Consider the following 21,789-nt stretch of genomic DNA (forward strand, 5'->3'; position numbering starts at 1 on the left):
CCACTTTTCCCAGTCTGAACTGTCTGGGTGGTATCAGGCATTAAAGATATTATGAATCCTTCAGAAAGCTGCATTTTTGATAGTCTGCATTGACTTAAGAATTCAACTTCATGACAGTTTACATTTTGATTCTATAGCAGTAATACTTAATTTTTACTTTCCCTAACCAAGAGGAACATCGCTCTTCTTAGGCTGTATTGCCATAGAAAGAAGGAAAATAGAATCATGGAATCATAGAATTATTTAGGTTGGAAAAGACCTTTAAGATCGAGTCCAAGTGCCAACTTAATGCTGCCAATTATCTGCTTCACTTGAAATGGCAGAAGAGGATCCAAAACAGCTTTATCACACAGCTGAACTGAACAACCCTGTCTACAGAACATGAATTAGAAGTTCCATAAAACAAATGCACCTGATCTGTGCCAGGTACAAGAAGTCTTGCTGTAAGTAAGACTTTAATTGCAGTAACAAATGATGAATGTTTATTTCTTGGAGCACTGCACCTCCAGATTATTGTGCAGACATTAACTCAGCGTTTGCAACACCCATGCTGAGCTCACTGATAAGAGTCAGCTATTTTAGCAGGATTTGTCCTAAGTGCCATATTACTCCTCCCACATACAAAACAATTTTACCTGTATCCACACACTCTCATGATCGGTCAGTTTAAAGCAGAACTTGACCTTGGACTAACCAGCCTGGCACTGCTGCTTTAGGATCAGTGAAATTTGGAACTGTTGATGCTCAAGTCTGTTAGGTAGCAGAGGGACAGTTACTCTGTGATACCATTTGAGCCAGTCTAATGTTTCAGGAATTTTACAGCACCAGGGACTTCTGTGAGATACCTTGGGTACAGATAATTCAAGTTAGGATAGCTCCAAAGATAATCTCACAGCACTAAACCAGAAAACGTTTGCCCACAGGACACAGCCAGAGAGATAACCATTACAAGCACAGTTCACAGAGTTCAGGCATTCAGTGATGATCATGACAATAAATAAATAAAATTAAAACCCCAACATATTTTCTACAGTAATGTATGAATACAAACCTTGAGATCCCTGTGCATTAATCCTTTGCTATGCAGAAAGTCAACTGCCTCAGCAATCTGCAGAAATATCTGCAGACACTCTGTCCTTTCCCTCTCCTCTATCGCGCATCTTCTGCTCATCCAGTCTTTGAGGTTCTCTTTCCTGCAGAGCTGCATCTGGATGTAAAGGTACACCTTTGGAGATGTGGGTTTGACCTTTTCTGCAGTATTTTTAGAAAGGTCCAGGCTTAAACTTGTTGGCCTTGGTGGAGAAACAGAGAGGAGACTTCCTGAAGTAGATTTCTTGTTATCAGATTCCTTTGCACTTTTCCCTTTATCCTCAGAAAGACTCTCATCATGTGAAACATCAACTTTATCTTCCTTACTAGAAGCGTTTCCACAGCCAGAATCTTCAAACACAATAGAAGAGGAGGTTCTTTCCTTCAGGTGTACAACAGGAACAGCTGAAGAACAGATTTCTAAGGAGGAATTTTCCAGCTCATTACTGTTGATAGTACTGTCTTCTACATCACAGCCCATAAGGACACTGTCCTGAAGGTTTAACAGTGGATATTCTGAGTGCTGCAATTCCCTGTTTTCAGAAACTTCCAGAGGAGAAAACTGGCTTTCAGATGAATCTGACTGATCACAGGGTATCCCCACAGACTTCACCCACTCTGATGAAGTGGCAATAATTTCAATGGGTTCCTGTGTCGAAAATGGCTCTGTTCTGATCTTAAATGATGGGACATCCATAGGGCTGGGAGAACTGAGTGGCCAATCAGTGCTGGAAGAAAAAATTGAGAGATCAATACTGCAGAAATTGTAGCAGATTCCATAATTCCATTCATTCCACTAGAAATGCATCTTCAGAAGGCCAGATTTTAGCAACTGCTACCTCTGAGACCTGTGTCATACTGCAATGGTGAATGAGTTCTCAAGTGGGGGAATCACTACCAACCAGGATTTAGCATCTGTTTGTCTTAGCAAGGATAATGTTTTCTCACTGAGGCAAAAGTGTTGATAAAGGAAAATTTAGCAAGCTCTACTGCCTGGATTCCCAATGTGCAATTGGGCTCATCTTCAGCTTCAAAATATTCAGCCCTTTGGAACACCCATTGCAATGACTATTTAAAGTTCCTTGGAAGAATTACAGCTGTGAAATGTTAATTTGATGCCTGAAATAAAAAGGTTGCTGTATTCTAAAAATTGTGAGGCGTGTTAAGATATTATGAGACCACTCAATAGTCTTGTATTGGGCCTCATTCTTTAAATGCCAACATACACCCACTTTTTCCTTTCTCTTTACAATCTCTAAACTCCTTCATCTAATTTTCCATTTTTAACCTACCTCTACCAAGCTTTACAAATCATCACTCTGATTATCCCTCACATAGTTCTGCTAAAATAAATTCATTGAAGCCCTGGAGTACTGAATCAGACCCATCTAAACCAAGACAACAAAGAGGAGGAAAGCAGCAGAAGGCAGAGATGCCAAAGTTTGAAACAGAATCACAGTAGCAATGCTCCAACCTTCCAGTCACCCAAAGATTCAACTACCGAAGTTAAATTCAGAACTACATGGTGTTTTCTAAGCTGGAAGAAGGACCTTAACACAACAGAGGATCCAAAAATGGAGAGACACTATGCAGAAGGGTAATATATTTGTATCTTGCTCAACTGAAAAACTGACAGGCCAAGGTAATAACCAACTCTTTCCTACCTAGTCCCTCAATCTTCCTGGATCCTCTACCAGTTCTGCAGTTCTGCTGATGTACAGTGTCAAATTCAATTGTTAGAAAAATCCAAACCATGGGTTACCTTTCATCTTTTAACCACTGTTCATCCATCTTTTCCTGCCATCTCTCAGGAGGAGCTTCCAGCCACGCATTGAAATACCGAACAATCCCTGGATGTTCAAGTTTAGCCAATGCCTTGACTTCCCTCATCACCTTCTCACGAGCCAGATCCCTGTGATTTGGGGTGGGGACAACAACAAGAGACATGGTCACAAAAAAGCAACAGCACAGCACATACATTTCTGAAAAGGATTTAATCAAAGACAACCCAGTATAAGCCAGGCCAGTAGCATTGCTTTTCAAACCAAGAGAGAAATATGTTTTAAATTCCCCAGAGTAATTCCTTTAGGTTAGAAATGTGGAGGAGCAGTACGTGCTCATGTTAGATAAATATTCAGTCAACCCTTTTCACATAATTACAGGAAGCAAAACTGAGAAGAAAAGGTTCCTCTTCCTCTCAACTGTTCTCAAGTATAAAAAAGAAAATGACTAAACAGCAATATTCTACAGGGATGTAGAAGACACTGACACAAAAGACAGACGGCAATACCTCGGGATTTGGTTTTAACTGGCATAACTAAGGAGACTGCATAAGGACTATCTCTGTTTTGTGGACAGGAAAACAGGAAGCCTCCTGTCTTACTGAATTTATCTCTCTTTGTAAGACTGTAATGTGATCAAATGAAGTCTAATTATTTTATTTAATGGGTTTGAATACACTTGAAAAAGAAGAATTTAGACTACCTTAAATTTCAAAACTTTTAATCTTAAATAGTCATGCTTACTTAACACATTAAAAAAACAGTAATTCTAGATTTCATAGCTTTACCCCCTCCCTCTTGCTGTTCTAACTTGAGATTTCCAGAAGCAGTGTCTCCCATCTCCCACTAAAAGGAAGTGCTGCAAGCTCTGGGTAGGGTAATTCAGCAGCATGGCTTGACCACCTATGACTGAGAGAAAAGGTAGGGATTGTGGGACCAGAAAATTGAACAAATGGAGGCAAAAAAGCTGGTGAGGGAGAGAGAAAATAAAAAGAAGGTGAAGTAGGAAAGGTAAGGAGAGGAGGAGAGAAGCAAATTAACAGTGCTACAACAACTAGTCCAGTTAGCAAAGGCTCTATTCATTAAGGAAAGCACAGGAGTTCCCATGGAGCCACAATATCCTCACAGGGGTCCTGCTATCCAAGAATTTTAGCCAAGCAGGTCACCCTTCTGCTGTGATTTCATATGTCACATTCTTGATGCCAAAACTGACTCAGCCCCCCACTGAAAACTGTGTCACTTAATCCAATGAAATAGCTGGGAAATCAGCTCAGGAGCAGATGGGTCAGAGCAGGACAGGATTCCCCCATTCATTACTCCTGTCTCTCAACAAACCCATTAATTACCTGTTGGGTAAACGGATCCTTTTGATAGCATAGTTGCAGTCATCCACTTTATTTCTGGCTTCAAAAACCACTCCAAAACCACCACGACCCAGACACTGAATTGGTTCAAAATCTGTCAGATACCTGGGAGCAGAAGAGTGTGAGGGGGGGACACAAGAATGGAGGGAGGGGAGAGGAGAAAAATGCATTAGTATAGATAGAAAAATAAAGTCATTTATGACTGTGACTGAAGTAGTTTTGTACAGGCAAAACATGCTGAGCAACTTGAAGCATTTCTTATTTTTCCCTGCTCACCCACTGAGGCAATCAGATGGTTCCCTATTTATGAAATGGGCACTTGCTGATTGTGCATTTATCGTGTCTATCCCAACCCAGCAGGATCCATTCCGCATGCACTGGACCAGCTGAAGAGGTTTTTCAGAATATCACGTTGCATCCTTCCTGGATCATGGGCCATGAGTATGTAACCTGATTTTCTGCACTAAACTAGGTGGTGACAGCTAAGTATTTTCTAGATCAAGATTTGCCTTTAACCCCACCTCAAACAACTATTTTCACAACTAGTCTTTCTAAACACCCTTTCTAAAACATCACTGTCCTTAAACCTTTCTTACTCTCCCTCATTTTAAATACTCCAGCTCTTGCTTTCAGTGCAAATGTACAGGAAACAGTCACATTTGCTCCACAGTATCAAGACATGCCCCTATTAACCCTTCTGTCTTAACCAACTCCTCTGTAACAGCAATTAAGGTTTTATTTCAAGTACACACTGCTTATTGTGCAGAGTATATAAAACGTCATCTGTTTCCACCTAAAATTGCCTTTCTCTGCATTAAACCATAAACACAGAGGGAATAAACACTGATTAAGACCTTCAAGAATCAATCTCCCATTTTGCATATCAGCAAGAAATATGACAGCAGCCTTCCTGGTCACATGTAACCTGTTGACTCTCTGGGATTGCTTAGACTAATCACAACTGCAATGTCCTGTCAGTAATGGGGTCATGGAGTTCTTTGTGCCAGTTGCTGATTATCCTGCAGTCAGAGGACTGGGAGTAGTTAGATAAGGACAAGTGAACACCTTCTCCTTCTATCTCCAGACAATTAGTTGTCACACTGCCTGAAATCCCTGTATTCATTGTGTTGAACAGAGCTCACCTTGACACGTATCCAGAGCTCTTGACATCACTCCAGCTGTGGTCGTTAAGGTCTCCACAAGCAGGCTCATATTTACAATCAGTCTGACACTGTGTTTCAGACTCCTTTCGCAGCTATCCAGGGTTTCCACAACAAGAACAAAACAAACAAAAAATTAACTCCTTAAGTACCTGAGACTAGTTTCCACCCCAGACATAGCATTAAATAAATATCTCTCAAGATGTTGAAGCAGTTTAATCTACTTGCTGAAGCAGTTAAGCAAACTGTGGCAGCTGGCAGCCTTCACAGACAGATTAAACAATAAATTTAGGCTTTTGACTTCATTAGCTATTAACTTATTAATATTACTCACTGCAGACTCAAAACTGAAGGAAGCAGCTAAAATATTACCTTTAGGATTCAGACAAAGATACTTACTCTGCTGTAAGGATGGGGATGGAAAAGTTTGCGTACGATGAAAGTTGTGGCCACAATACAAAATAAAATGGTGCCAACAATTTCTTTCCACCAGTGAAGCAGAAGAACAGGGTCTTTTTTGCGAATATTCTTGTAATTTGTATCATCAAAAAATCGAACAGTGATCTGGTTGCTACGTTTATTTCTCTCTCTCTTGTAGTAGGGTAAGTAATAACCATTATCTGTGTATGAAAGACATAAAGGGACAAGATTTACTTGCAAGTAACTACCAAACAATTTTGGCTTCTCGTTAATAGGTTTCCTACACAGATAGAGGGTATTTTTGTTTGTGTTCCCCATGGCTTTAAATGGCACATGAGCAAATTAAGTAAATCAAGGTGATGGACAGCAAAGTTGACCACTTCAGAAGGCCTGACCACTGATAGCTTTGAGCCAAGCGTGTTTCCTATGGAAAACTTTTAGAAAATTTATATTGTTAGCAAATTCTGAAGAAAATAATTCCCAAGCTTCTTCCACCCAGACCAACTATCAGTGGCAATGGCAGTAAACACAACAGCTCAGCAGTAGCAATTCCTGGCACTCTCAAGTGCTTTGTGTGGCACTAATTGTACCTACACCACAACATGGAAATCCTACTTTGGGCAAGAATTTCCTGGTTCATCAAATGTTAAAAGAATACAGGTATTCAAGATCAAACAACTGATCATTTGTTGAATTTCACAGATAACAAATGGGCAGACCTGGCTATTTGAAAAACAAATTTGAAACTTCACCTACCATAAGGATACTGCAGAACTGACAGAGCTCCATTACTGTACTCCTCATGAGAATACTTGTCATTGCTGAGGCACTTATCAAACTCATCAGAGCCCACCAAAACTGGGGTCCTGGAAGGAGAATCTAAGCAGAAAAGATACAACTTTCTGAGTTGAATTGTTCTAAAAATTTTGTTTTCATATCAATTTAATGAGAACTCCAATTGCATAATCTTAGAAAACGCCTCTTTGGACCAGACCATGAAAAGCAAATTTCATGCAAGGAAACATTAATACGGGTTATTTTAAGGTGATAGTTATTTAATGCCTTCTGCCCTTGCTAAAATAGTAGTTTTGGACAGGTCAATTCACTCATATTCACATCACCGAAAAAAAAATTCTTCCTCTTTTTGCTGAAAAATTCGATTTAGAAGACCCAACATTTCATTATTAAAAAAGACTGTCAAATCCATTGTAAAAGAAAGCAGACATTAAACATTTATTTAGGAAAACAACCCGACTTAATAAAGCACAGAAATAGTTCCTGAATTGCTTTACAGCTGGAAACATTAGACTAGTTTGGAACACACTGCAAAGCACTGTGATGTCCTGTCTTTTCTCAGCTAAGACAATAAATGAAACTCTGAATTGTTACTTACGAATTAAAGGTTTCCATTTGATTTTGGGAAGGGGAATAATTGCATTATCGTCCCTGGATTCCAGAGCCTTTGGATTGGTTGGGAATTTCTCAGAAATTCTGACTGATGATTGAAGATACAGCTGGCCCCGGAACATACCTAAGTAATAAACCAGAAAGCATAGTAGTCTTCAGATTTAGTTCTCTTCACCCTCAGAATAAAATTGTCCAGTAAAATATGTGGATAAAAGCATTTCTGAAAATATTTATTTATATTTTGAGACCCAGAGATACTGACTTTGATTGCCAGGCTGAATGAATTCAAGTAAAATGTTCCCTCTGTTCTAGAAAAGCAGATCAGGACATCTCATCTTCACTGCTGAAGAGCTGGTGCTACAGGAAAATGCCAGCAATTTTTAAGAGCTACAAAGCAGTTCGGGTTTTGCATAGGTAAGATCCCTCTCAAACTTCCTACCCTTGCTAATGCTGTACAGATTACTCCTGAACAGCCATTACCAGGAAGGCTGGAACAATCTGGCTTCTTCCTATTGTTATTCTTTATCTGTTACCCTAACCATTAACAGAAAAGCTACAAGGTGTAAAGACTTAGAGAAAAAGGATTAGGCAAACAAAGACTTAGAAAACCAAAGCACATTTATCTCCCAGAGACAGACAGACAGATGAGGAGGAAGACCTGGAGCCACTATTTCAAATTGTCACAAACCACAGTCAATGAATTCTGTCAGCTGGATAAAAACTTAGTCATGTAAAATCTTAAATGAAATTTCTTCATGGTTATTTACTGTAATCAGTGTACAAATTGGCAGGCAGTAAAACTGCCTGGTTAGCTATAAACCTATCTTTTAAAATTTCTAAATCTCCAATGTACTGAAACTATGAAGCAGTGAATGTTTCAGAACAAAAATGGAAAAGATTCATAGTTTTGAAATCTACCAGTACATAAAGATCTGCTTTACTACAACCTCAATGGAGAAGTGAGTAACATTTAGTACAAAAAATGTCTCACCCAAATAGACACTGGATTCTGTGGCCCCTCTGGCTGCTTCCACAAGATCTTCATCTTCCAGTACTTCATTATTTGTAGTGTAACTTGTGTCATCAAACAAACTGATTGGAATTACTTTGCCATCCTTAAGAAGCCATGCAGAAGCAATTGGAGTGCAAAACTGAAGGAGAGAGAGGTAATTGGAAAATTAACGTCATATTAATGAGCTATTATACCAGAACAATGCTAAACAATCTGCCTAAATTCCTTAATTTTTGTAACAGATACAGCAGCTCAAAGTCAGAAGTTTGGTTTAAAAATTACAAGCAGATGTGTGCTCTTTTACAAAGACAGCACCTGAAACCCGAGATGAAAGAGACATCTTCAGAACTTCTACTTTTGTGATATTTAATATTCTGTCTTTTCCCCTACCTGGTATTCCCATTCCAGATGTCCTCCTCGTTTGTTAAAAGCCATCACCTTCCAGTCAGCCACTGAGACCTTTATCACTGTATCTTTCATCATAGCTTCCTGCTCATCCACATCCGAAATAATTTTTGTTTCTTCTTTGTTCATGGTTGATTTAAAATTGCCCTCAATGTATCCTGCTCTGGTTTCAATATCTGGGACATAGCGCAGCTCAAAGTGACCAACACTGAAATTCCACCTTAGGAAAACAGAAAAACTTGGTAGAAACAACTTGTATATCCCAAGGAAGCCCCAAATCCTCTCTCCAGAAGATTCTTAACCTGAATTACCTATATTTAGCCTATATTTTCACAGTAAACTCTCAGACTGTCAGATGCACAGAACTGTACCAGCAGGGGAGTGCTAGTCCAGAATATAAACCAAACAAGCTGAGAAATCTTGCCCAACATGATGGGTGAGCTGAGAAAACAGCTGGTGAAGGAGGGTCAAAGCCACTGAAGGTTTAGTATAAGGAGAGGGCAATTAAAATCATCAAATTGTACAGCTGGATCTGCTCAGTAGACAAACATTGTGGAGCTGATGAGAAAAATGAGTACAAAGCTTTTAGGAAGCAGCATCCTACACAAGACATATTTCTCTTCACCAACTGAGTGAATTTAATTGGAAACAAGATTTTTCAAAGTCAGGAAGGGACAACACTTTTTTGTTTCTTTTAATTCCACATACAACCTAACACATATCCCTTGGAAGATATTTCATGAAGCCAGGACTACTCATGTCTCATAGGTTAACACTCAAGACAACTGTATAAGGAACAGAGTTTTATTGCATAGCAAAAAGTGCTGCAGTTCTTGTAAACCAGCAAAGACACAGATGAGAAAGGATGGCAAGTTTGTGTCCTGAAGAGCACAAAGGGGTAAATATTTCTTGAACAGTTTGTTTGGGTAGCCAGAGTTTCTGATCAGTCTGGCAAACACCAGGAGCCTAAACTGTCTCCTTAAAGAATTCACACACTTATGATAAACGTTTGACATGTTTTACATACATGATTTATTTAAAATGTTTCTTTCTCTGAACTAAAACCCCAGATCTATCTCATTCATTCTATGCCACCAGGAAAGAAACCTGTTTCTGACCACAAAGACAGAAGAATTCTGCTGCCCAAGATGCAATACGAAGGTTTTGACACACCTCTCCCTGCTAATATAAGTCTCTAAGAATCACGGAACCCAAGATTTATCTTCTCAGATATCTGATCTGTTAATCTGTTGGGAGTTCTCGTTAGGTCATCCCTGATACACTAGAGATGCACAACCTGTCACATCCTGCTGCAAACAGAAGAGGGAGCAGGGGAACAGGGAATGAAGAGTTCCCTACTAAATTTCTGGGCAGTTACTGTATCCATGTATGGCAACAAGCCTTCTAAATGTATTTCATCAAATGTGTTAGGGGAGGTTTTTTTAGCAGAATACATGTCTGTATCTTTATAAAAATCTTAATGTATTAAAACTTCAATGTGACAGCGTTAGGAAAATCACAGATTGAACCAGTGTCTGCAGCTTGTAAAAAACACACCACCTACATTATGAAATGAACAACATAGATTTTAAGAATGATTTAAATGATCGACTAAAAAACTCACCAGAGACAGCTACCACGAGTAGGTAAAGAACTTAAAAGTGAATCAGTAGTTTGTAAGAAAACTTTTAAACTTTCTTCTCTTGTACAAAAAGCAAGATAGAACTAACAATGTCATTTGCCTTGTGCAGCAGAGCAGTGATAAACTGAAGTATACAAGGACAAAAGAAGTAACTGTCATTTGATTCATAGATTCTCTGTCTAACCATAAAACTGAAGCTCAAGACATTTTTCAAAAGCACTGAAGAGCAAAAAGGTTGGGTCTTTGCCAACAGCCAGGTGCATTCCTTTGGTTAACAACCCAAACTCCTGTGCAATTCTCTAAGGAGAGTAAAGAGAAGGTCAAATCCTTAAAACTTGACATATCAAGAAGTGTCTGTGACTGTTTCTGGACTCACTTTTCATTGCCACTGCGTGGTCCGACAGCACGGACTGTTTTCTGGGTCCGGTGTAACAGGAGCGTCTCTTCCTGCTCTGTGTCATCGTCATCCCACCGGCGACACCCCACAGCTGAGCAGATGTACTTCACCTACAGGAAGAGGCAAAAGACTCCTCTGAGCACCTTCAAAGCAGATGTAACCAACAGCAACACTCAAAGCTAACAATCCCTGCAACACATTTTTGGCTTGCAGGCAATTTTGAGCTCCGTGACTTTAGATGCTCGACTTAAGGGATGCTGAAAAGCCTGGTTTAAGAGATAAGGGCTTTTCAGAACTAGAGTTTTCAAAGGATCCTAGAAAGTTTACAGCTTGTGGTATTTTGACTACCATTTGACTATATTTTGCATGTATTTCTACTTCTAACAGAAAGAAATCTTAGCGCTCTCTTTTCCCACTATTTTTATGGACATCAAAAGAACATTCCTGCGAGACCCACAGCATAATTCTGCTTTCATGTCATATTTGTCTCAGCATAACTCTATCAGCTTCGAATGAAGCACTATTGATTTATATAAAATATTACAGAGCCTTTCCCCTTTGCCTTGTCAGCTATTTGGGGAAAGAAAACCTTACTGAACTCTCACAGTCACACAGACTTTGCAACAGTCCCAACCTCAAACAGAATTTGCATTATATGGGCAACTGTACTTTGAAAGTTTGGATTTAGGAAGTTTGGAATGACATCAAACTGCCAAAGACAAGAGACTGTCCAAACTCTTAAGAACGAAGAGTCAGGCACTATTTCCTCTATGAGACACCACTGCTACTGTGTGCATAAGGCAGGACTCAAAACAGAAATGAAAATCTCCACTTCCTGAGTACTAAGGGAGGAGCAGCATGTTGGTCCACAGAGTCCTCTTCTATCAGTGAGGAAATCAAAAGGAATTAATGAACTTTTGCTTTGGGTCTATGCTTTTTAGCACTAGTGATGACTCTACAGCACACCACAGAATTAAAATGTATGGTGAAAATTAAAAAAAACCCAACACCTTGATTTTGCTGAAAACAAACATTATTTACTGAATCTATTTTTTAACTTGTTTTAAAATGCAGCAATGTTTCTGATCTAGCAAATGTCTGTTCTTCACTATATAAAGTATCCACAAGCATTTAATGGCATGTGACACTGAAGATGGGGGGGAGGGATGTCAGTTCTAGGACTGAATAATGCAATTAATTCCTGGGCTTTTTCTAGCCTTTTTGTCATCTGTGCTTTTTCAGGATATACAAATTTGAACCAATGGGTTACAGAAAAAAACATCTGAACTAGTCAGATAGCAAGTAGTTTTTAAGTCTTATATAAGACTTTACAATGTAAGAAGAGCTTCTTCCGGGAGAGAATAAACACACTGACAACTACCAGTCTTAAACTTTTGTATACCAGGAATGTTTTTCTTTTCCCATTACTTTTGAAAAATCTGAAATTACTTATGAAAAAAGTGTTACCTAAAGCCTTACCTGATATGCAGTAAGAGGGGTTCATCTCTCTTACCCTCCCACTTGCCTCTGTTCACAGACACCCTGTCCCTTCCCTTGTCCTGGCTCTGGCACTCCCAGACCCCGTCCTACAGCTCATACAGCATAAAACCAATCCAACAAAAAGTGGACACTGTTCTGTTGGGTTTGCAAGTTCAATCAGCTTAGCAAAGAGTGAGACAAGGGTTAAAGCCAGCACAGGGGGTGCAGCAGGAGTTGCCAGGCAGAAGGAGACTGCAGTGAGGGGCTCAGGTAAGCCACCCACTGCATTTTTTGCTCAAGAAGCTCAGACTCTCCCCTTTTGTACCCTGCAGTTGTACACTTGAGCTGTACCACAGTTTAGAGCCCAAGAGTTACAAGAGTTTGCAAGACAGTGCTTGATACACACACACACACACACACACACACACACACACACACACACACACACTCACACAAGGCACCTTTTCAAGCTCTTACCTTCCCTGAGTAGGAGCTCAGGCCATAGGTCGTCAAAGACTTTCCCCCAACCAAGACGACGTCCTCGCCAAATTTGTAGGATGACTCGAGAAGAGATTCAACTGTGAAAGGAACAGCTTCCATGCTCTCTCGATCCCGATCCCACTGGAAAAGGTCCCCATCCAAGGAAGGGATTATCATCTTATTTCCAAATACCTAAAATAATTGAACTGAAGGTCAGCTATGATTTAACTACAATTTTATCAAAACACACAGACCACAAAAGAAAACAGAAATGCTGCATATGCAAGTCCAATGCATTACATTCCAGTGTCCTATTTTCTTATTCCGGAGTCTCATTTTCCAAAGTTACACTGAAGACAGAAAAATTTCAGGCCTTCAAATCAAATCCATATTTCACTATTCTTATGTGAAAAACAGTTCAGGGTGTGACACTTCGTCAAAACATTTTAAAGCTCAACCAGCTGACAGGTCAGTGTTAATCCAAACTGCAGAAAATATGATGTGGGCAGAAGGATTCTCCAAGTCACTGGTGAAAGTGCAAAGTTTTGCAGAGTATTTGTGATAGTTTCAAGACAGTGGCATTTTAAAAGAAAAACTGAGCCTGTTTTTACAATTAATGACTACTCCAGAATACCTTATGTTCTGTAAAGCAGGCAGAGCAATTACCACTGAAATCAGAGCTCACATTTCACCTTTGCCTTTCCAGACAGTTAAATGTGACATCTCAGAGTTTCTCATGTTTAAGCACACTGTCCCTTTAAAACTTGCCTGGCTTTTTCCTAAACATACAAGTAAAAAATAAATTAAAAAACTCTTCACCGGGATATGACATTTCATCCATTACACTGAGATTTTCAAGGAGATCCTAGTTCGGAAGCATGAGTCATTGTCAATGAGTACTAAGGGACTTATTAAGAAACTCATTATCAGCATGATGGACCATAACTAATACCGTGGAGCCACAGTGGCTGTGCCCATCAAGAACAGTGAGAAATTGTAATCCACACAATCTTAGCTGTTGAGGATATGGATTAACACGGAAGATTTTAAAGCTTTTGCAGAACCTCTGTCCATTTGGGCAATATCCTACAACGTCATTACATTAAATTCAGGTACTTTAAACATTAGGATTTAAAGGCTACTTCTAGCACATGTATATGAGTCACTTCAAACAAAATATTCCTGCTTAGACTCCAAGGCACACATTTATTACAAAGTGATACAAAAGATGCAGAAGGTGTCTGGTTATTATTTCTGGAACTACTGCAAGGATCTGAAACCACATCTTCTGCATGATTCAAATTCCCTCTAATATGAAACTTTTTATTCCTCTAACTGGGTCACAGACAAGCCAACAGCATTAAGCAAAGTTGGGATTCACCTAAACAGGGAGGGAAAGACAGATGTTGTAAATGTGTGCATGTCATGACTAATATCTCCTCTTACACTGTTTCACACACCTCATTCAAAGACAAAATTCATGTGAGCTACCCGACAATGCTGGTGGCTTTAAGATCCCCACAGGATTCAACACCCATACTTTCTGGCTTTGAAAAGCCTCATGATGACTGACAATTAAAATATAAACTCCTTTCAGGAGCACAATGTGTAATTGAAGAGATGATAAAAACAAATCCCTGAGAGTAGCTGTGAAGCTCTTCACAAAGCAAAATGAGGTGTGTTCTTTCCCTCCCAGGTATTTACCTTATGGTAAAAAGGCCAAACATCCTGGAAGAGATATTGAATGAGGTATCTGTGATACACAACACATGTTGCATTAAGGAGGAAAAATAAACACAGAGCTTTATGAATACACAGAAATAAATCAACAAGAAAGGAAAAATTCCTGGGGCGGGGAGGGGTCATTTGTAAAAATCACCTGATCAGTAGGGAAAAAGCAAACAAATAAGGTTTACATAAGCATTCAAGAGCTGTCTTGTGATCCCGAGAAACAAAGGCACGCAGATTTTGGAAAACACCTTTTTAAAAACAAAAGATGCCTGTGCCAAAAGTTGCAGCTGTAACCATGGTGGAGTATCTTGTTAAAACATTCAACGCAGGAGGGGAATATCACAAAATGGTTTTGTAATGTATTTTTTCAGAAATGCATAATAGTACTGGTGACAACTTATAGCCTGTGCAGCTGTCACTTTGCATTAATAATTCCTCTGTAAGGTTTCTTTCTGCACACGATCCATACACCTGTCAGCAGTTTGGATGCCCACGTTCACCTCCTGCTCCAAGGGCTGCAGACCATCCCATCGGTTTGTGAAAAGGCAGAGGTGTAAACTGCCCGGGAATTGCTGCTGAGCAAGGAAGACACTCGGTGGGCAACTGCAAGCTCTGGGGACATCACCTTAAGTGCTTCCCTTGTCTCAGAGCTCTTGCTTCAGCACTCCGGGTATGAAATTTTCCACTAGCAAACAATTGGCCATTTCTAGGAACCACACACCCAAATTCCCAGCACGCACGAAGATCACTCAGCAACACACACGTGTATACTTCCAAGATAGGGATCAAATCAGGCCATGCCTGCAAAACTTCCCCGACAGTGGGTCACTGCCTGCTCACCCACTGAACCTCGGTGCCCATGAGCTCTCAAGGACAGATGACACCGTGTCGGTCAGCTCTGCTGATCACCTGCCCGTGCTCCCAGCCTTGAGGGCATCTGTGGGAGCAGCACGTCCTGTGTGACACTGGGAAGGAAAGGCTGAGAAAAGACACAACTGCTGTGGGTGAACATACCAGGACAGGGAGCACGGGCAGCAGGAAGATCTCCTGCAGTGAAGGACAATGCCAGGGTAGGAGCAGATGGGGTTAAACTGACCGTGAGTAAGTGCAAGCCAGACATGTGGGTTACCAACCATCACAAACGTGGCACTTCACTACAGAAACAGAACAGGGAGAAAAAATCCCCTTCTTTTAAGATGACTTTATGTATAACAGTGCTTACATGACACAGTGGTGACAAGGGGCTGCACCTGATTACCACAAAGGTCTTCTTTTACCAAAATAGCTTTATTTGAAGAACGGGGCAGGTATGCAAATGTGCCACTTGCAGGTGTTCACATACACATGTAAAAAAGGCATTTGTGGCCACTCGTGGTGACATCTGGTTTTCAAAAGAGCAGTTCAGCCAGAAGCTTTGGAAGGACATGAATAATAACAACAACTCCTATCCGAATTATGCAGCTCATTCTTTAGTACATCAGAAGCAGCAAAGGGACTTTCCTTGAAAGTACTAGCAAGTAGCATCGGCATGCAGCTCAGGTAAAGGAATGACATCACCCTGTATCTCAAAAGCATTACCTCATCTCCTAATCCAAGGAGTGAGTCACCCAGGCAGTCAGCTGCAAATCTCTTGGCACAGAAAATGTAGGTTACCACGATGCACTTACACATTCCTCTGATCTGTCAATGTAAATAGCTATTTGTTCAGCTTCACCGGTCAGCAATATGGCACATAATTGTTAAGTGGCTTGTCTTTCAGAAGTAACACTTAAAAAAAACAAACCCCACATTAACTATCCAGCCCTGAACGAGATGCTGCTCTTTTTGCTCATTAAAGAGTTTGAAGCCCAAGTTCTCCATTGGCTCTGCGCGGGGCTCCGCAGCCCTATCAGCGCCGAGGGCTGCGAAATCTCCAGGCCGACGGGTGAGGTAATGCAGTTACTAAAAAGCCTTCACAAAAAAAAGCGAAAAGGCATAACGATCCGAAATGGCATACGCTACCAGGGAATTTGCTGTCTAGACTCTTTACTGGAAAGGAGGGCACCGTGCGCCAGGTGCCACGGCAGGTTGATCGGCGCGGGGAGCTGATGATTTATGGCAGTGGAGAAAAGAGAAACGGGGAGAAAGGGAAAAAACTGTGTAAACAGAGATCAAAACGAGCTGAAGTACTAAAGCTTCCAGGAGCGGTTTAACAGCAAGCGTGACATTCTACCCCATTCCTAACACTCTTTATCATCCAAAGCAAAAAGCAAGCCTGCTCACATGCAGACACATCTGAGCCAAGGCTGGTGCCAAAACACTCAATATTGTTGTTTACAGATGGGCTGGACTGTTTGAAACTCCAAGGAAATAGATAAACACAAGTAAAATATTTTCCTTATAATAGGAAGCGTTATTTTATGTCTTCATGTTTTTCTAACACTTCAGCTTGTAGTTTTCAAATGTTACTGTTACCATAAACTGTGAGAGCTTCATTCCAGTTACTAATTAACTAAGACTAACCTATATGATCTTGAATGATAAGTGCACCATTTTTTCCTCTGTATGATCATCCCTACAATAGGATCACTGTAACAAACAGGATCAAAGCCTACATCAAGCATGTAAGAAAGCTACTTCTCACTGAGAACTATGTCTTCTAAGCCTCTTTAAAATTAATCTAAGCAGCATTCTAAAATTCACATATGGCAGCTTCATTCTAAAGGGTAGAAACAAGAATATGCACAAACAAATCTGGGAAAGAGAAAGCAATCTTGTATGCTCCACATTAAAAAAACAAACAAAAAACGCCAAACCCACAGGCAGACAGTAATACAGGTATTCCTACTGCAAATGTTTACAGATTTTTCAGGTTACACACACACGTTTGTTGAGATGTCCCCAGTTCAAGCTGGTCTGGAACTCATCTATTGTCTGCTCTTTTTTGCTGTGCATGCAGGGAGGTCATCTGCACAGATCCACAGGTGTATTACTTCCTTCCAACAGAAGAGGTTAATTCTCCTCTTCACCTTAGATTTCAGGATGCTGATTTGCCCATTCTCCCTCCAGCTACCTTGAGAAACCCTGAAGCACAGGGCAGTACAAGGGTGACACTGTACTCTTACCAACAAGCAAACCCTAATCACACAGCAGCACACTGGGGTGAAGGGGCCAGCCCGAGCCTTCAGACTTCTGCAGGGCCACCACTTTCATAAGAGGAGAACAAAGATGGAGGCACCAGTATAACCTTTTGAACAACAAGGGCAGTTGAGTTAAGCTATCGCACTGCCTAAAGCACTGGTAAAAGAGCAAAGTGTTCTTCAGAGCGTATACTGCTGTTTAACCACTCAAGGAAGAAGAAAATTGCCTGCAAAGGGGAGTCCATGATTTACATCAGTGCAACAACCTTCTGAGACGTGTTCAAGGGCAATGAGGAAGCTGAAGCAGGAAATACCAATAGCCAGGTGGTTGCTTGTCTAGAAAATCTTTTCTTGTGAGTGCCTTTGCTTCTGATCTCACCACTACACTTGTTTACAAAGTGCATACCTGTTCCTGACCACCTCCTGGGTCTGTTAAGCAGAGTACATGCCCAGACCTCTTCAAGGCCAGAGCCGTGAGAAAGGCTGCACCTGGACATTGGATAAATCAGTATTTTATTGAGCTGTTTATGGAGGCAGGACCAGGTGGCCTTCCTCCTCTGGAGAGGTAAGAGCCAGCCTGTGCCAGAGCAGCACATCAGAGGAGCCATGGAAATAAGGTTTTGTCTCAGCTGGGGAGTGACAGACTGAAAGAGCACACACACGAGCTCTGCACAGCAACAGGAGCAGAGATGTGTCTCAGACCTCAGGCTGATTTTTACCATCAGACTCTACAGCTCACCCAGCAACAGTTCACAGCATCTGGCAATTGACCAAACCTGCTCCCCAGCTCCTGCCTACATTAAGATCCTTATGACACAACTTTAGGTCTACTGCAGTCCTTCTTCTCCTTCCACCAGCTCTCGTACCTCACAAGTTGGTAGTTTCGATTTCGTTTTTCATGAATACATGAAAAAAGTCATAAATGCAACTTTCATGGCCCTGCATTTTGTGTAGGATGAGCACAGGAAGTGTTGCTGTAACCCTGTGCCTTGATAAGTACTAGAGAACTCGTTTCAAAACTCCTTTTTTCTCTGTCTTCAGAAGAACACCTGCAACATCCTTCCAAACTTTAATAAATGACTGGAGTTGGTATCTTTGTCATGATTCTACACTTCAGATCTTAAAATCTGATCAGTTTTAAGCACCAGGGTCCTGGCAAAACTGTCTTTACACCAACAGTGTAAAAAGAAACAGATGATGGCACCACAGTAGAGAATTATACTCTCCTTTCCAACATCAGGGGCACAGTATTTTGTTTAGCTTGAGTTTGCCCTTAAAAGTCTTGCTCCTACTCTGTCCTCCGTCCTCCCTTGAAGAGCCATGCAGGGAATCGGAGGAACCACAGCATGATAACCAGACCACCCCAGCTTCAAAAGAGATCACAAACCCAATAGTGTTTGCTGTGCAATCAAACAGACCCTTCTTCTGAAGACAAGCAAACTAAAATACCACTGTTACTTTAATCATAGTCAAACAAGACTTGGGGCTTTGACTACAGAGATGCCAGCCTGCTCTGCTGCCATGGTAACAGACTTTTAAAAACTGTTCTCCTTAATAATAATAAAAAAACCCCAACTGCACGGTGCTTTAAGAAAGACTTTATTTTGACATTACTCCATCCCCCTCTTTTCACAGCAAGTTTTATTAGTAAGACTGTAAGTCTCCCTAAACTTAAGAGCAATGCTTTCTGAGACAAATGATGCTGCAGCTGGAAAGCCCATCACTGAGCTTCCTGAAACTAACAGCACATAAGGGCGTAGATTAGTGAAGGAAATGAAAACTACTCAAAGCCTTGCCCCTCCAGAAGAGGCCCTACACAGAAGTTCATCAGCCACTATGGCAAAATTGGTATTTGTATTGGGTTTGCATGGCAAGGCTTTGGTAGTGGGGGGCTGAAGCGATGGGAGGAACCCCATGCTGGAGCAGGGGAAGTATGAGGAGCCCTCCCCTGAGGAGGAAGATTTGGTTTTATTTCTCATTATTCTGCTCTGGTTTGACTGGTAAAAAAATTAGTTTTCCCAAGTCTTTTTTGCCAGTGACCGTAAGTGGTGAGTGATCTCTCCCTGCCCTTATCAAGCCTTTTGATCTATTTTCTCTTCCTCTCCAGGTGAGGAGGGGAGTGACAGAGCGGCTCTGGTGGGCACCTGCTGTCCAGCCAGGGTCAACACACCCCAACCCTGTTCAGTACTGGGATGTTTTAAGGCGATGCTTTCACTCCATCCCCCCTCAAAGATCTCCTGCAGATTATCTGTACTCCTACAGCACCACCTGAGAACCAGCCAAGATGCTGCTCTTCAGAGACAGGGAGCACAGGCAATAGCAGAAGCTCAGGGCACTTCAGGGGTCCAGGATTCAAGCTGACCTCTGCCAGGCCTTTTGTGTTTCTTCCCCTGGCCCTGCCTGGACAGGGTGGTTTTCCAGACAACGACACAGAGTCCATGTGTCTTGAAAAATTAAGTGATAGAGCAACTCCTATAGGAAAAGAGCCTGATACAGGAGGAGGACAGAACACAGCAAATCAGAGTCTCCTCTTTCTAGGATGCAATGAAAGCGGAGTGAATGAAACATGCAGTGAGTCTGACAGAAAGATTAATAGCTACCTCCTTATGGAGCTCAAAGTCCAGAAGAAACTCGGAAATGAGATGTCAGCAGCTTGTGCTGCTGGAGGAATGATTTGCTAAACTGTCTAAAATGCTTAGCCTTTGAAACAGACACTTCTTTATATAGATATGGGTTGAAAGTTAAAAAAGGCTTCAGAGCACAGTAAATTACTTTGATGTGTATTGGGCAGCTGAATTCCAACCATCTAAGTTATTTATTCATCACCTGAAACAGGTATTTGTCTAGATATTATTAGAGTTGATCCATTTTTATATCTGTGAACAGCGAATACAAAACATTCAGTGTGCTGTAGGCAATTAAATTACCAGCTCGCTCCCTGCCCTTATCTCCACACAGTGGGTGAAAGGCCCAGGGCACAACGCAAAAAGTGGCTGAGGGAGCTGGGGTTATTTAGCCTGGGGGAAAAGAAGGATCAGGGAAGACCTAATTGCTCTTTACAACTACCTGAAAGGAGGTTGTAGCCAGGTGGGAGTTGGACTCTTCTCAAAAAACAAGCAATAGGACAAGAGGAAATGGCCTCAAGTTGCACCAGGGGACGTTTAGATCGGATATAAGGAAAACTTTCTTTACTGAAGGCGTGGTCAAGCATTGGAACAGACTGCTCTGGACAGTGGTGGAGTCCCTGTCGGGATTTAAAAGATGTGTAGATGCACCACTTAGGGACATAGTTTAGTGATGTCCTTGGCAGTGCTGGGTTAAGGGTTGGACTCGGTGATCTCAGAGGTCTATCTCCACCTAAACCATTTCATGGTTCTACTAAAGACAACTGAACAGCGACAGTGATGATGGTAAAACATCCTTTTCCAATATTTTGTAGCATGTTGACTTATGTCTGTGAGCGTGAAACGCAAGCTGGTCATAAAGATTAGCCCAGAGTGACTCTGAGAAACTTTCCTGGCTTTGTTCCCGGCAGAGCATCACTTGTGAGGACTGGAGTTGAGAGCTCTGGTATCATAGAAGCCACAAAATCCCGTTCTGCAGCTGCCACGTGTCTCATAACAGAAGCTGTCATCCCCCAAAACATCCTTAAAGCACAGTGAAAAGACGCACATCAGCACTTCATCAGTGCTAACTACAACCAGTGTCAGCAAGACAGACATCGAGCTGCAGCTACAGGAAGTCTTTTGGTTTTTTAATTGAACAAGACCTGGAACTGAGATGACTGAAGATGTGCAGTTTCGATAAATAGCCCTAAGCAACAGCCCTACTTGTCATCTCAACAAAAAAACAGGGTGCTGCATCATACCAGCCACCAACTCGGCTCAGGCATCCACCAGCAATTCCCCTTCTCCCCAAGTAAGTTTACCACTTCCCACTAAAAAATTTGGTTGCATTTCCTAGACTAGCACAACTTCCAGCTATCAAAGTACTTTCAAATAATTAGTCTTTTGCTGATGACTTTTTGTCCACTAAACATCATGAGAAGTTTATTTTCGGGAGAATTTAATTTACACGTTTCAGTTTCACCAAGAAAGCAGCAGAAGTCTGTCCTCAGAAATCCACAGGTGTCTCTAGTGAAGTTTCCCAAGACTGTCACCTCTTCAAGCCCATGTACATCGTGTGTTTCCAGCAACAGAATTGAAAGGAATCACTTTTTCCATCAGGAATCCTAATACATCCTTGTAGTTAAAGAGCAGTCATCCATTCTCTCCCTGCAAAACAGACTCTACTCCCCCTGATA

The 21,789-nt window shown here is 41.3% G+C and overlaps 1 protein-coding gene across 1 annotated transcript in view; it reads right to left on the reverse strand.

Annotated features, from left to right (window-relative positions):
- Window positions 1–21,789, reverse strand: part of EIF2AK3 (eukaryotic translation initiation factor 2 alpha kinase 3) — a 43,737-nt gene that overhangs the window by 8,691 nt on the left and 13,257 nt on the right. Inside the window, exons 3-13 of the mRNA XM_071557028.1 lie at window positions 12,634–12,828; window positions 10,657–10,787; window positions 8,624–8,858; window positions 8,213–8,372; window positions 7,208–7,345; window positions 6,571–6,693; window positions 5,794–6,014; window positions 5,377–5,489; window positions 4,217–4,339; window positions 2,852–3,001; window positions 1,052–1,817 (exon numbers count right to left, since the gene is read on the reverse strand). Coding sequence (XP_071413129.1) covers window positions 1,052–1,817; window positions 2,852–3,001; window positions 4,217–4,339; window positions 5,377–5,489; window positions 5,794–6,014; window positions 6,571–6,693; window positions 7,208–7,345; window positions 8,213–8,372; window positions 8,624–8,858; window positions 10,657–10,787; window positions 12,634–12,828 — 2,355 coding nt within the window. The remainder of the gene's footprint in view (window positions 1–1,051; window positions 1,818–2,851; window positions 3,002–4,216; window positions 4,340–5,376; window positions 5,490–5,793; window positions 6,015–6,570; window positions 6,694–7,207; window positions 7,346–8,212; window positions 8,373–8,623; window positions 8,859–10,656; window positions 10,788–12,633; window positions 12,829–21,789) is intronic.

Source organism: Pithys albifrons, chromosome 5 (assembly GCF_047495875.1).
Source record: "Pithys albifrons albifrons isolate INPA30051 chromosome 5, PitAlb_v1, whole genome shotgun sequence".
NCBI classification, from domain to species: Eukaryota; Metazoa; Chordata; class Aves; order Passeriformes; family Thamnophilidae; genus Pithys; species Pithys albifrons.